The 13,913-nt window shown below is 46.4% G+C and overlaps 1 protein-coding gene across 14 annotated transcripts in view; it reads left to right on the top strand.

Moving 5' to 3' along the window:
- Positions 1-8,559: 8,559 nt before the first annotated feature.
- The window catches only part of DOCK7 (dedicator of cytokinesis 7), a 108,489-nt gene continuing 103,135 nt past the window's right edge, over positions 8,560-13,913 (top strand). For 8 of the 14 annotated variants that reach the window (XM_054832983.1, XM_054832982.1, XM_054832979.1 and 5 more), the window contains exon 1: positions 8,564-8,721. In XM_054832983.1, coding sequence (XP_054688958.1) covers positions 8,684-8,721 — 38 coding nt within the window. In that variant the 5' untranslated portion in view covers positions 8,564-8,683. Of the gene's footprint in view, positions 8,722-13,913 lie in introns of all 14 variants that reach the window. The other 6 variants (XM_054832975.1, XM_054832973.1, XM_054832972.1 and 3 more) reach the window with 2 other exon arrangements.

Below are 13,913 nucleotides of genomic sequence, written 5' to 3'. Positions count from 1 at the left end.
GCTTTGCGCGGGAAGGGCAGCTCCGCCGTCAGGCCCCGGCCTCGCTATCGGCAGCGGCTGCACCGCTGTGCCCCTCACGGAGTCTCCAGCTGTCGTTTCAAGGTGTTCGGGGGTTTTTGTTTGTTTTGTTTTAAATTTGTAGATTTTGACTTCCCTACAGCAAAATAGTTCCAAAATCGCCAGATTCTCCGGAGGCCGGTAATAGTTAAATCTCCAGCCTAAACAGATAGGTGTTTGCTCACATGCCAACACTGTTCTCTAGTTCAATTTGCTGCTTTATTTGTTTTTTAAAAACACAGTAGAGTAACTGCAGCTCCTCTCACTCTCCTAGGCTAGGCACGCCGAGGGTTTTTCGAGTTTTTTAGTCTTTTGTAAAGTAGATTATTCATTGATCTGTGTGTCTTAAGTGCCTTAATCATTGGCTGTATCAGGAGCCAAGGGTTTAAAAAAAAAAAAAGTGCAGGATTTGGGAAGGATGTGACTTGAATTTGTTGAATGTTTGGAACTGGCATTACTGCTAAGCATCCTATAGAAAGTTGATGTCCTTGTGTTCTCTGTGTGCTCCAGACTCAAGCACAAGTTTGGGTTCATGAAGAAAGTTAGGTGTTTTTTTCCATTTTGTGATTTTACTGCCTTCTGCTGGTCAAAGATGATCAGACTGAGTTTATTTTTTTATAATCAGCACATGATTATAGCACATGATCTAAAATTAAGCTTCACTCCAAATACCAACAAGAGATGTTTCATGTATTTGGTTTTTGTTATGTAATTTCATGGATATAATATATTTCCTGTAGTAGGGTGGATCAGTAAAGAGGATCCTAGGTATTAATGTGCAAAGCAGATGACACCTTGTTTCAAAGGTCTAGCTATTGGCTTGAAGTGGAGATGTAGGAGATCACGTTTCTAATCCTTCCCCTGCCTTTCAGCTCACTGCTTGCCCTTGCTAACAGCATTTTGTTTCTGTGTTCCTGTAAATTAGTGATCACAGTTCTGATCTCTTTTAGGAAACCTTCAAACTCTAGCAGCAAGCATCTCTGTATAGCAGAGTCGTAGGAATAACATGATAAAATTTTAAAAATCCTGAGGAATGGTCACATATAGTTACTGTTCCTTTTCAAACCAGGAAAAGAGAAGTAATACACAGAAAGTGGCACACACACCATATATGTCTTTATATTCCAAGCAAAGATAAAGATTTAAAAATAAAAAACATCTACTGTTTGTGCTAAACTCATGAAAGACTGTGGCCCCACAACAGTGGGTAATCTGTCAGTGCAGAAGGAAACGGGCCTCCTGCCTTCAGAATTTTATGACCTGCTTTAGGAATAATAGTTCTTTAAAGTTTCATCTTTGCTTTTATTCTCAAAGACAAAGATGAATGTGCTTGTCTGTTTGCGTATGGTCTCGAATATTGAGAGCTGAGTAGCTAACGTGGCTTGGATTTGGCTAAATGTTGAACAAAGAATTATTCAGTTGATCAAATGAAACGACTATTCCCTTGCCTAAAATTAGTTGCCTGCACCTTCCTGCTCTGAAATTTAATAACCATGCCCTGATTTGATAGGCCATACAATATGCCATCTGGATATACATTGTAAATCCCTCAGGCAATCAGGTTATGAGAATGAAGATACTTATTTTCAGCTTTTTGCATCAGTCAGATCATGCAAAACAAAGCTTTGATTGCAAAATAATTACTCAGGCAACCATAAATATCTGTAAAGAGAGAGTTTTCTTCACATTTTCTTCACTAATTCCTATTTCTGTAGGAAAGATTTGCAGAGGGAGTGTGAGAGAACATATTGCATTCAACAAACTTCTAACAAATGTCACAGAGTTTACACTTTCGACATTTTAATGGCGTAAAGGCCATGCAAACCATCTTTGAGCTCTATTTGTGCTAAATTAATATAGTACTAATAAGGAAATATTTAAAATCTATCTTTGTGGAAAGTATAATTTGTCTTTTTTAACAGGTACACCAAGTGGGTAACGCCAAAAGGCAATGTGAAGACGACTAAAAATTAGAGAAGATACTCTCTGCTTGATGGATCTTAGAGATACCACAGTTACACAACATTTACCCACCAAATACTGCAGAATGGTAAGGTAACACTGAATTGCTGGGCAGGGGAATAAAGCTTCTACTCCTGTATCTGCCACTAGCTTACTAGATCGCCTCTGGGAAGTCATCTTAAGCATTCATCAATAATCTGCAGTATATTTAGAAAAGCCCATTAAACATTTGGCCGACAGTATGTGCTTTCCAAAACACCCGTTTTTCTGTTGTCTAAACAGAGCAGACCTTGGGTCAAGGAGCTATAGAGAAGGGAATTTTTCCTCATTTATTTTTAGTTTCATTTCCTAGGGAAGTAAGCCATCTGTGATCTGTTTCCCTCTGGAAAATTTTGAAACCGCTCTGCAATTTAATCAGGTTTGCAGAGCCTCAGATGTACTAAATACCTCCAGTTTTTGTGGAAATAGCTGCTTAGGTAAAAAGAGACCCTGGAAAAAAAGGGAGAATCCAGGAACTCGGGCTGTGTTAATTCTGCTGCTCACAGAACTACTTGTTAAAATAAATTACAGCAAGGTTGCTCCAACACGTTTAAGAACGGAAAACCTCAGGCGTGCTTGTGGAAGGGTTGCTTGTTGCTTGTGCTTAGCAACACTACTGGAAATAGAATGGTTAGATAAATGATACAGAGCTTTATAAAGATGAGAAGCATTATTGATTAAAAACTAAAAGCTATGACAACTATTTTGTCCCTGAAGCAAACCCATTACTCCAGAACGTCATGGGTTTCACAACGAAGTCCGGATCTTCAAGGTTAATAGTCAATGCATGCACACTGTAGAGCAATGCCTGAAAGTAATAATGCCAGGAGACAATAAAAGCAAAAGTGAAACAGACATCAAATACTGCCATATGAAGAAGACTGCAGAGAGGCTAGTGCAGTTGAGGATACAAATTTCCATTTTTCCCTCAAAAGGAACTTTTCCTGCTATAGAAGTATAAGTCTGGCCACCATTCCTGCCGCGGTGTCTGCTGGTCTACCCAGCTGCTCCACCTAAAATAGTGGAGGTAAGTCCAGTAGAAAGGGAGGAACCAGACACCACTGCTGCTTCCCCCATCTTCACAGAGCACCAGCGCCTGGGACTGCCCTGCTTCTCCTGGGAGCGGAAGCATGATCCTCCTGTGGGTCAGGCTCACAGGCTGGGAGATTGTGCTCTCGGCAGAATGTTTTATGCACAGCTGGTTTGCTTTGTGCAGTGGTTGTTATGATATGATTTGGTATCCAGAACTACAAAGTATCTCCCTTCCTTGCTTGTGATCTGATGTCTGGGATGAAGAACACCATTCCCTATAAAACTGGTCTTTCAAACGCTGTACTCAGGGCACCTTGGCTCTGCTTCCAGCTCTGCTGTTATGAGCTTTTGCTATGCCTGGCTTGAGCCATCTATAAAAAAAATAACATGGATATGAGGGATGTAGTGAAGGCTGCAGGTGCTCAGAGAATCCTTACTCCTTCTTTACTCTCCTAGTTTCTCATTTGCCCAGCAGAATCTGAGCACTGGGCAAACGAGGCTGCTCCTTCTTGCTCTGAGAACACCAGCATCTTCACTCTTGCCATACACGTCTTGAGAAGATAATTATGCTTATACAGTTTGCGTTACCCATGCGTAGTTCCTTAAATATTTAAAGAAATTATTTGCAAAGAGAGGCAGAGAAGATTTGGCCCCTAGTGAACGTAATTCATTTCACTTAGCTGCCAGTAGATGGCTCTCTGAATTTGCAGTCCCTTATTTACTACATTGTTTATTGAATTATGTTGGGCACATTTTCAGTGGAAAATGTTTCCAGTGTGTTTGCTTTGAGGAAGTTTACGTAAGAAGAACAAGGAAGCAATGAACTGAGTAAATAGACTGCTAACAAACAAGACATGGGATCAGTTCACTTTTTGCAAAATGTTTTGTGGCTACAATCCAAAAGATTTTTCTTGTGCAGGACTTAATTTTATAACTATCAGGCTCAATGAGTTACATCTGTGTTCACAGGATGCATTTACCAAATTTGATTATAACTGAATAAAATCAATTCTCAATAAAAAAGCATTTTAGTCACGTATTTTAAAGGATGCATGTGGTTTATGGACAGGTACCCTAGTGAATTGATTGAAATGCTTCTTCATTCACACCCTTCCAGTGTGAGAGATGTTATTTCACGGATACACGTGTGTTAATAGAGTACCGTGTCCGAGCCATGAACTTTAGATAGGTGCTTAGCCCAAATACAGCTTGCAGATGTAGACTCAATTGTTCATTCCTCACCTTTTTGTTGCATGGTTTATCAGAGAAGACTAAAAGGTTCAGCTTCTCAGAGACCACTTACCCAGAGCGGCAGATGCTTATTGATGATGGCTGCATAAATGGGCTCCTTTTTGGAGGTGTCTATCAAAGGCTGATGCATTCTATGGTTGGAATCTGGTGTAGAACAAGCCAGGTTCCTTCTTTGCTTTCTAAAACATGATGAAGAATTAAAATGTATTAAGGCAGAGTAACTATTCAGTATCCTCATAATGCTGATAAAGTTCCAGGTTTTAAATTGGTTATCAGAAATATGTAGCCTCTATCCAAACATTAAATTAAGTTGGGCTGTATGGAGGTATTAATTGCAGTGTGCACACTCTCTCCACTGAAGTTAGTCTTGATTTGTCTTCACCCTCATTCTGAGATACCAGTGAATACAATTTCATCCTAATTTAAAAGAAATTAGTTCCATTTTCTACTGCAGGTAAAATTTGCCACACAACAGTTCTTTTTGAATCAGAGGAAGCTGCTAGAAATGCCTGGAGAAATTGTTTTTGCAGACTGAAATTCCATGTAACAAGTCTCTGTGTCCAATTGGTCACATTCTCCTCTTTGCAAAGCATGAGTTTGTTTCTTCAGACAAAACGTTTCCTTCAATTAATTCTCTTCACTTTTAAGATGAGAAAACAAGAGGCAGAAAGGTTATGTGACTCAGTGCCTGTCAGTGGCAGCACTCATCTTAGTACTTGAAATAATACAGTGACCCTACAACATCAATCACACTGACTTGCCAGCGATACAGAGGCAGGATTTGTTGATAGAATGAATTTTAGTGTTTGGCGTTATTGGATATATATGGTAAAAGACTGCATTATTTTTTTTTCCTCACATTTCTTCACTTTTTCCTTGACTTCTTTTGGTTAATGCTGCATGCACGGCAATATTTAGAGCCAATCTGCAGAAGCTCTTGGTTCTCTTTACAAGGTCACGTGTACATTTCTACCACCCTCAGTGATCTCTTACTAGTTAAGGTCATTGGCACTGACTTTGCAGACTTTTGCTGGGCTGTTATGACCTGAAAAGTAATGAGGAATCTTTGTGTTATTTTTCTGAAATTCACTTGTTGTTTACTCTTAAATGAGTTGAGGGATTTTTTTTCACATTTAGACCAACTATATGGAGAAAGCCTATTTATCTGCAAAGCAATACCCTCCCATTGGGAGCATGTAATACACACTGTATTTGATAAAGATCTATTTTATATCCATTTTGTGTCTTTGAATTGGAAATACATGTACTTTTTCTTTTTGCAGATAGACATTCCACATTAGATAGGGTGGAGTTAGGGGTTTTTTTTCATCTCTGTTGATACTTCTGTACATTTATGTGCTTCAAGATGAATAACAAATCATTCATAAAGAGGTGGGCTTCTGTCCCCTGCTCCATTTTATCTCTGTAGCCTACTGCAGTGATGATCTACAAGTAGCGCTAAGGCCCTTCACTGGCAAGGAGAGACTATTGTGGTAGTTTAAAGCCCGATTGCTCTCAGTTGTTGTCCTGCTCTTCTAGCGAGGCTATGGCCTCTCTGGCAAGGGTGGCAGAGCAGGATGTGTGTCCCCACCTCAGCCAGCAGTTTCAAACTCTAGTATCCAGGCACTTCCTGGCAGTTTCAGATGTCAGAACACATCTGTCAGGCACAGCTGAGGTGCACGCATGTCTCATCCGACTGCCCTTCCGTCGGTTGCCTCCCGCACCAAGGTGGGTGGACGGCTGGAATCAAGTCTGCCAGAGCTCATCTGGCCAAGCTCTAAGTTGCAGAAAAAGTCAGTGAAGAGCAAAGGTGACATCAAATCTCAGCACTAGTTACCTCAAGCCCTTCTGCTATAGGCTTTGGAGACGTAGGAAGCAGCTGACCTACGGCTCAGACACCTGTGCAGGGTGAGACAGGTGGCTGTTTCAAGCTAAGCCATTCCTGCTCATCACAGAGCCCTGAAGCCGCCTATGTCATTACTGCATTTTGAACTGTACCCTTGGTCTTTAAACAGCCTGCACTGTTTAAACTGGCTACAGCCCGTTGTAGGTGGCTATTAAATAAGCTATACATAGATTTTGGGGGTAATACTGAGCCGACTTTACGTGTCTCGCAACTTAAGTTCTGTCTGTGGTAGTAACTGACAGGAGGAGAAAATGAAACCTAAAATCCAAGAAGTCTCTTGGTCGACCTTGGGTACTGTGTGCACTGTATGGTCAGGGCTGCTGGGGCTGGACTGCTCTTTGCACCTTCTGGCAGCGATAAGAATCTCCCTTTTCAGAAACACAGTATTCCCAGTTTCGGTATGAAAGAGTTAGTGACCTTTTCCCTTAAGGCAGGACTAAATTAGCCCTCCTGCATCTCAGACTGATGCCGTTTTGGAAAGGGAATTCCATACAGGATGGGGGATGGGAAGGAGGAAACATTTCTGGTGGTTCCCTCATGCTTAGGTCTGTTCTTGCAAGCACACACACTGTGTACAAGAATTTATTCATAGAAATACAGAATGGTTTGGGTTGGAAAGGACGTTTTAAAGATCATCAAGTCCAACTCCCTGCCAGGGGCAGCGACATCTAGACCAGGTTGCCCAAAGCCCCATCCAACCTGGCCTTGAACACTTCCAGGGATGGGGCAGCCACAGCTTCTGTGGATGCGTGAAGGTAAATAGCTTGTTGTCTTGTCCTCTCCACTCTGTGATAGACTTATCCTGTGTGTGAGTCTACATGTGGGTGGTAATTCAAGAGCAAAAGTCTTTGTCTTGGCAGAGGTCTGTGGGATAGTTTCTCCCCTCCCCCTTGGAGAAGAGCAACCCTTTCTCTGTGGCATACAATAGGTCTTTGCTTTGCAGCATCTCCATCTGTGTGCATGTGCGTGCGTGCATCTGTGTAACGCATGACAGCACATTTCTATAGCGGGCCACAGTCTTATCCACATGGGATTCGCTTTATATATGCACAGAGTCTGATTAACTCCAGTGAGATTACTCACATATGTATATATTTGCAGATTTCAGGGCCTGACGTTCCCTGTGTAAACACATACAAACAGAAGAGCAGAGTAATTATATGCAGCTGGAAATCAGTGGCTTCTGCTAGTGGAAAAATTGGTATACTCAGATTGCAGTCGCAATGTGCTAGAAACATTCACACAATGCAAACAGATGGAATCGGATGAATTAACACTCACTACTTTTGGACACTTCCTGGATTACTATTAATAGTTCTCTGGTTTAGATTAATGCACAGCATATGTCGTGTAGCATTGACTTTGAATTATCTGCTAGAATGCGTCCCAGGCTCAATCTTTTTTTGAAGTCCCAAAATAGTTTTTAAACTCCCCACCCTCTACCTCCTCTTCCCGTTAGGATGACCTCCTCAAATACAACACATTTATGGAGGGACTGGTAGTGACAACCTGTTTGGATGGAAAGATGGCTGTTACACTATTCCAGCCATCTTCTAAATCACCGTTAGGGAGGATTCTTAGCCTTTCTGAAGGAAAAGTTGGTAGCGTACAGGGTACAATAGACCGAGAGCCCAGTCCTGTCCCTGTGGGCTCGTACACGAATGGGAGCTTGGCAATCAGTGGCATCCTCGGGGCCATGCTGGGTGGGGAAGGGGTGGCCAAGGGCCCTGGCCATGCCATGCAGACCACGACACCTGGGAGCTGTGTGGCAGCCCCAGCGAGGTGCTCCCAAGGGTTAGCACACCCAGACCCTGGCAGCAGATTTGAGCTGAGGCCACCGCTGCCCACACCTTCCAGTTGAACTCTGCAGGTCTCGTCTGACACCGGGCTGAGATGCTGGATGGTGTGAGCCGGGTGAAGAGCCATCTTCCCTAACCACGAGCTGATCATCATTATTGCAAGTGATAACCCCAACCCTCTCCGTTTTTAAATGGGAATAAAGCGGCATCGCAGCAGCGAGGGCGAGCCGAACCGAAGGCGCACTCAGTCTGCACCACGGCGATGCCAGGACGCGCTCGGTGAAGTCTGTCCGAGCCCTGGGGGATGGAAGCCGGATCGCTGCTGGTGCGGGTCCCGGGCCGGCTGCCCCAGCCCGCCCCGAGGGCCGAGGGCCCGGCACCGGGGATGGGCAGGGGAACGGGGACGGTCACTCCTCGCCGCGGCCGCCCGCCCGCCCGCCTCGCCGTATGTCTGCGAGGAGCGGCCCCTGCGCGGGAAGGGGGAGGAGGCGGGCGGGCGCGGCGAGCGCCGAGGGTGGGAGCTGGGCCGGCTGCGCCGCGCGGGTGCGCGCCTCCGCGGAGCATTACGGCGCCCATTCCCGGCTCCTCGGCTCCGCCAGCGCTGAGGAGCGGCCGCGCGGAGTCCCGCAGCGCGGCCATGGCCGAGCGCCGCGCCTTCGCCCAGAAGATCAGCAGGTAGCGCGGCCGCGGAGCGCAGCGAGCCCGGTCTCGGCGCTGGGCGTGGGGAGGGGCGGGCTGGGCTGCCGGGCCCGGCCGGCGCCGTGGTACGGGTGGTGGGGGGTGAGACCCACCGCCGCGCCCCTGAGGGGCGAACGGGCCCGGCGCGGCCCGCGGGCGCCCGCCGCCCTCCTGGCCTTCGGGCTGCTGACAGGGCGCCCGCACGGCGGCGGGCCGGGCCGAGCCGTACCGGGGCCGGGCCGCCGCGCTGGGCCTGCCGTGAGCAGCCCCCGGCCGGGCCGCCGGGCAGGGTCCGCCCAGGCCGGTGCCGCGGGGCTGCGGTTCCATTCGTCCGCAACAAAGGGGTGGGGGATGCGGCCGTGTCTGTGCGCTGTGTCCGCCTCGCGTCCTGCCGCTTCCCTGGGGAAGGGGGGGGAGTAAAAAAAAATGGGGGAGGAAAAGAGCTGTCTAATTCAGCTCCCTGCGAACAAAGGCCGGCCGGGCGCATTGTGCAGCCCCCTCTCGCCGCACAATGGGCGGCCCAGCGTTCCCGGCAGCGCGGCGAGTGTTTTCCTGCCGGTGCGGGGTGCCGGAGCCTGCCCCCGGCCCTGCCCCGGCCCGCGCTGCCCGCCCCGGCCCCGGTTGCCGTGCGCCGAGTTGGCCGTCCCTGCTCTGCCTGCGGCGGGGAGCGCCGGGCGGCCGGAGCCCTCTCCGGGCGCTGCGCCCCGTACCTGGGAGCAGCAAACCTGCCTGCTCCCTTCCTGGCTGCCTGCAAAATGGAGAAAATAGTTCCCTTCCTTTTGTGTGCGATAAGCAGCTGGTTAATGTTAGCACAGCTCCTTGGACGTGCAAAGCAATAGCAATGAGACTTGCAGTGTTAAACCTCCTTGTATTTTACAAAGTTTTGTTTGTTTTTTATTTTTATTTTTTGTTTTAAAGGAGGAATATTTATAGGAAGGTATCTGCTAATACCAGGTTTCTGCAGATCTATATTCCAAGTTAGGCATGTGGTTCCAGGTGGGAGCCACAGTTTTTCTGTTTGCAGGTCTGACCAGATAGCCTTTGGTGACCCAGCCGTAACTAGCAGCAGAGTGAAAGTGGGAACCATCAGTTTTGCTGGTGCTATTGAGGAGGCTGTGGACAGTAATGAAAGGACTATCATTTTCGTGCCATTGAATGCGAAAACTGTAGGTACAAATAGTTGCAGTTGCAGAAGCTGTGATGGAGAAGGGTCACGGACAAAGGAAAAGGTACCAGCCAGGGGTTAATGTGACAGAGCAGGGTCTCTCAGGAATGGAGAGATCTGGATTTGCTGCCAGACCATTTTTCCTGGTTCTTGTTTGTAGTCATAGTCACATGAGATTCAAGTACTAGAAGTGAGAGCGCAAGGGTTCTGCAGCCCTGTCAGGAAGTTAAACAAAATGGCTCTGGGGCGACCACAGTGGGTGCTCACAGTGTTTCTGCCTGCGTCCAGCACTGGCTCAGTGCGGTAAGTTCATCAGGCAGTAGCACAGGTGTGCCACCTTTCTGTACCTTTTGATCTAATCTGCACAGCGTGTTTTCAAACCAACCAGCAGCAGTGTGTGTTTGTGTGTGGGCAGAGGTGGTCTCTTCGACACCTGTGATTCATTTGTGGAGTTTGCTGTTCATGCAGGCCATGCCTGCGGAGGGACCCAGGTGGTCTGCAATGAGGTCAGCTCCTCCTGGAGCCGGGCTTTTGCATCTCCAACTTTATCTTTTACGCTCATTTATAAGACTGCTGTATTTCTCTCTGGGATCTCCCGTATTGTAGTGTTGTCTTCTGAGAAATCTAAAGTTCCCGGTTCATGGGCTGCACATCCAGTGCATGTGAAGTCAAAAATTTGTGGGCAGAAGAGATGATGTACCTAGAGAAGCCCAGCCCTTCTTGCGCTGATGCAGAATACGCTGCTGTGAATGTTACTCTTTCAGAGGATGAGAGATTCAAGCAAGCAGCATACGGAAGTCCCAAGAGCTGTGTTGGTGGCTGCTGGAAGCCCTCCCCAGTTTCATTGTTTAAAGAAGAATACATCCATCGCATTTTCACACTCTGCTCTCCGGTTTGGCTTACTCATCGAGGTAGACGTAGCATTTGTCTTATTCACAGGAAATAGCCATGCTGCTCTTGGTTTGCCTGATGGCATGTAATTCAAATGGGATGTAATTCAGATCCACGGAGGTAAATTAAGACCGACCTACCAAACAGATGCAAGCTTCTAAGCTGGCGATTACAGTAGTGGTAGAAAAAGAAATGTGAGATCAGCAGTTCTGTTTCTTAGAAAGACCACAGATGTGGTCGTCACAGCCCTGATTTACTGCCTGTGCTTCAACCAGCGCGGTGTACCTCAAGGGTGCACGCAGAACTCCAGTGCCATGTAGTGTCTGTTTATTGCGCCTGGAATCTTTAAATAGTGGGGATAGCAGCTATCAGTGACTGCTGCAGCAGTTTCGAAATATCTTTTTAAGACTGTCTATTACAAGATATCTGACTGGGTCATGCTGTATTTTTGTTGGAAGGCCGCAAACTAGAACAGATTTTTAGACTGAACTTTGGCCATCACATGTACTTAGTAATTCTTCTTGACTCCATCAGAAGAAACTCGTGAGTTAAACTTACTATAGTAGGTTAATAATACCTGAAATCTTGCCTGAAATTGTTAATTTTTAATTGGAAATATATTGGTAATAATTTTTGTATTAAACCATATTGGAACATGTCCTTCTGCTGCATCATAATACTTCTGTAGCTGCATCTACACTATTGTTTCCATCTCAGCATAAGAAGAGATGTACTTCCATTTTGTACCCCTGTTTAACTCATATGGTGTTTGTACCCCTGTTTAACTCATATGGTGTTTGGGGGACTAGAGGAGAGTTAGCGGAAGGCAGGATCCGCACCGCCAGAGATGAAGTTCACTCATTAAGATGTCTCAATAAAAAGCAAACAGTCAGTATGTTGTTCTAGAGGAACCTCTGAAGGCAGGCAGAGGAAAAAGTGTGCCGATTTTTTAGAGTTCAAATACAGAAAAAGAGAAAAAAATCACCCTTTAAACGTCACGCAACGTACACAGTTCGGGTAAAGTCATGTAGTCTTTCACATGAGCCCCTGCGTCAGTGCCTTGTCATTGCTCTTGGAGCATCCTGAGATCGGGTTATCTAGGGAATCCAGAACTGCTTCTTTGGTCAGACCATCACCATTTTGAAAGTGTCTTTCCTTGGGAAGAGTTTTGCTCTTCCTTTGCTGCTCCCACAGTTAAAGAGTCCTTCTGACTTGGGATAACGTACCTGCCTTACCCTCCGTTTTGCTGTGCATTTCAGCCTCACACAAAGCTTAGAGTGTGATTTTTACCACTGGTTTTTACTCTTGGGCTCAGAATTTTCAGTTTTCCTGTCCCCAGCTCTTGATGGAGCCTGAGGGAAAATTTTCACCCTTGTGGGTCCAGCCTCTTCTTCTGAGGTGCTTCTGTGTGAATGAGAACCTCACGATGCCACGAAGCGTGCTGTCTGGGGTTGGGGAATCTTCAGCAGAGCCCTGGCTGAAAGGAGGTGACCCTGCTGTCAGACATACAGTCATTTGTAAATTCCCCATCATGCAGGGATCTTACGTTGTATATGGACAGCTTTCTGGAGTAATCACAGCTTGTTGTCTTTATGGTTTTGAATCAAGGGGAAAACACTTCTGTTCACTACATTCAGAGCTAGCATCTTATTTCTGCTGAAGCTCCCTTTACACTGATTGGGTACTGTAAAAGGTGACTTGGGAAGACTAAATTTACATTTGTGTTCATTTAGAGCCCTTTTACATCGCCTGAATGATGTGTCAGGGAGACTGACAGCCGCCTTTGCCCTGCCTCAGGGTAAACAGGGATGGTGTGAAACCTACACCCACTGAAACAGATAGCAAAGCTGTCACTGGCTTCCACGAGCACCGAATCAGGCCAGAGATGTAGTGGTCGCAGCAGGATGTTCATCGCAATTTATTCTTTTCCCACATTCAGATGCCATTCTCATTGTCAAAACGCTGTCACTGATAATTGAAAGTACTTTTAACAGAAGCTTCAGAGCAGCTTTTTTTTCTGTTCTCCAGAAGTAACGTTATCCACCCCTGTTTAGCCGTTGTGGATGTCTCACGCGGGAGTTGGCAGTACTCTGCGAAGCCTAAGAGAATCTCTGACCGCTTAAAGCAAGTGAAAAGGCGGGGAGAACAGTTCATCTCTAGGGCTCTGCTACAAAGCTGCTGCTTTGTACAAGGCTTCCTTGTTTGGTTGGGTTTTTTTAACGTGAGATGTGACTTTGATCTCCTGAAGAATCCAGTCCCGTGGTGATTTTCACAGTAAGGTATCTTGGGAGCTCATTCCCTTTGCTGCAGCCTAGGGGTGATGCTTTCAGACTTAATAATCAAATATTATCAGAAGAGCACCACAGGCAGCGTTGTATGGTATTTCTGTTTTAATCAACGCTAAGGAAAAAGGGAACATGTTGTTGCTCATCTTCTGTGTTAATTTAAGAACCCACGCTTACCCTGCAGCAGTCAGGATCAACCTGGGTATTTCCTCAGGTTTGGGTTGTAAATCAAACCCGTTTCACTCAAAGGGGAAGGAGTTGACTCCGAAGGGAAACAAGACCTCAGGTTTAGGAGGAAGGCTGCATCCAGGGCAGGGCTGATCTGGCAGAGTAGCTCAAGGCCAGAGCTCCCCCTCGAGCAGGTTCCCTCATCCACCGTGACGCATGCCTGGTGACTCAACACCGTGGTTCAAGCCTGGATGGAGCTGCCTGTTCCACAGGCAGGACAGCCCAGGCGGAGCACGTAGGGACAGAGGGACAGGACATCTCTACTGCAGCGGCAAGATGGACACAACCGGCCATTCGGCTTTGGGGATTCAGACCCAAGCGAAGGGAGTACAGTAGGATGGATGCCTCCAGCCATCTGCAGAGTTGTACGCGAGTGAGCCAGCTGAACAAAGGGGGATGTTTTCACTTTAAAAAGTAAACTATGTAAATACAGTTTTCTCTGCTGCTGAGAGAGAACAAGCAGCTTTGCTATGGATTGGCGCAGATGCCTCACTGTACCAGGCTGTCTTTCTCGAGAGGCAAAGGCTCGCTGAATGTAGAGTCACTGCACATGACACACAAGATGAGCAGCAGGCAGGAGTAACTGTTTTGTAATTAGCGGGATGGGGAGAAACAAACAA

Source organism: Grus americana, chromosome 8, assembly GCF_028858705.1.
Source record: "Grus americana isolate bGruAme1 chromosome 8, bGruAme1.mat, whole genome shotgun sequence".
Lineage (NCBI taxonomy): Eukaryota > Metazoa > Chordata > Aves > Gruiformes > Gruidae > Grus > Grus americana.
This window is presented reverse-complemented; position numbering and strand designations above follow the sequence as displayed.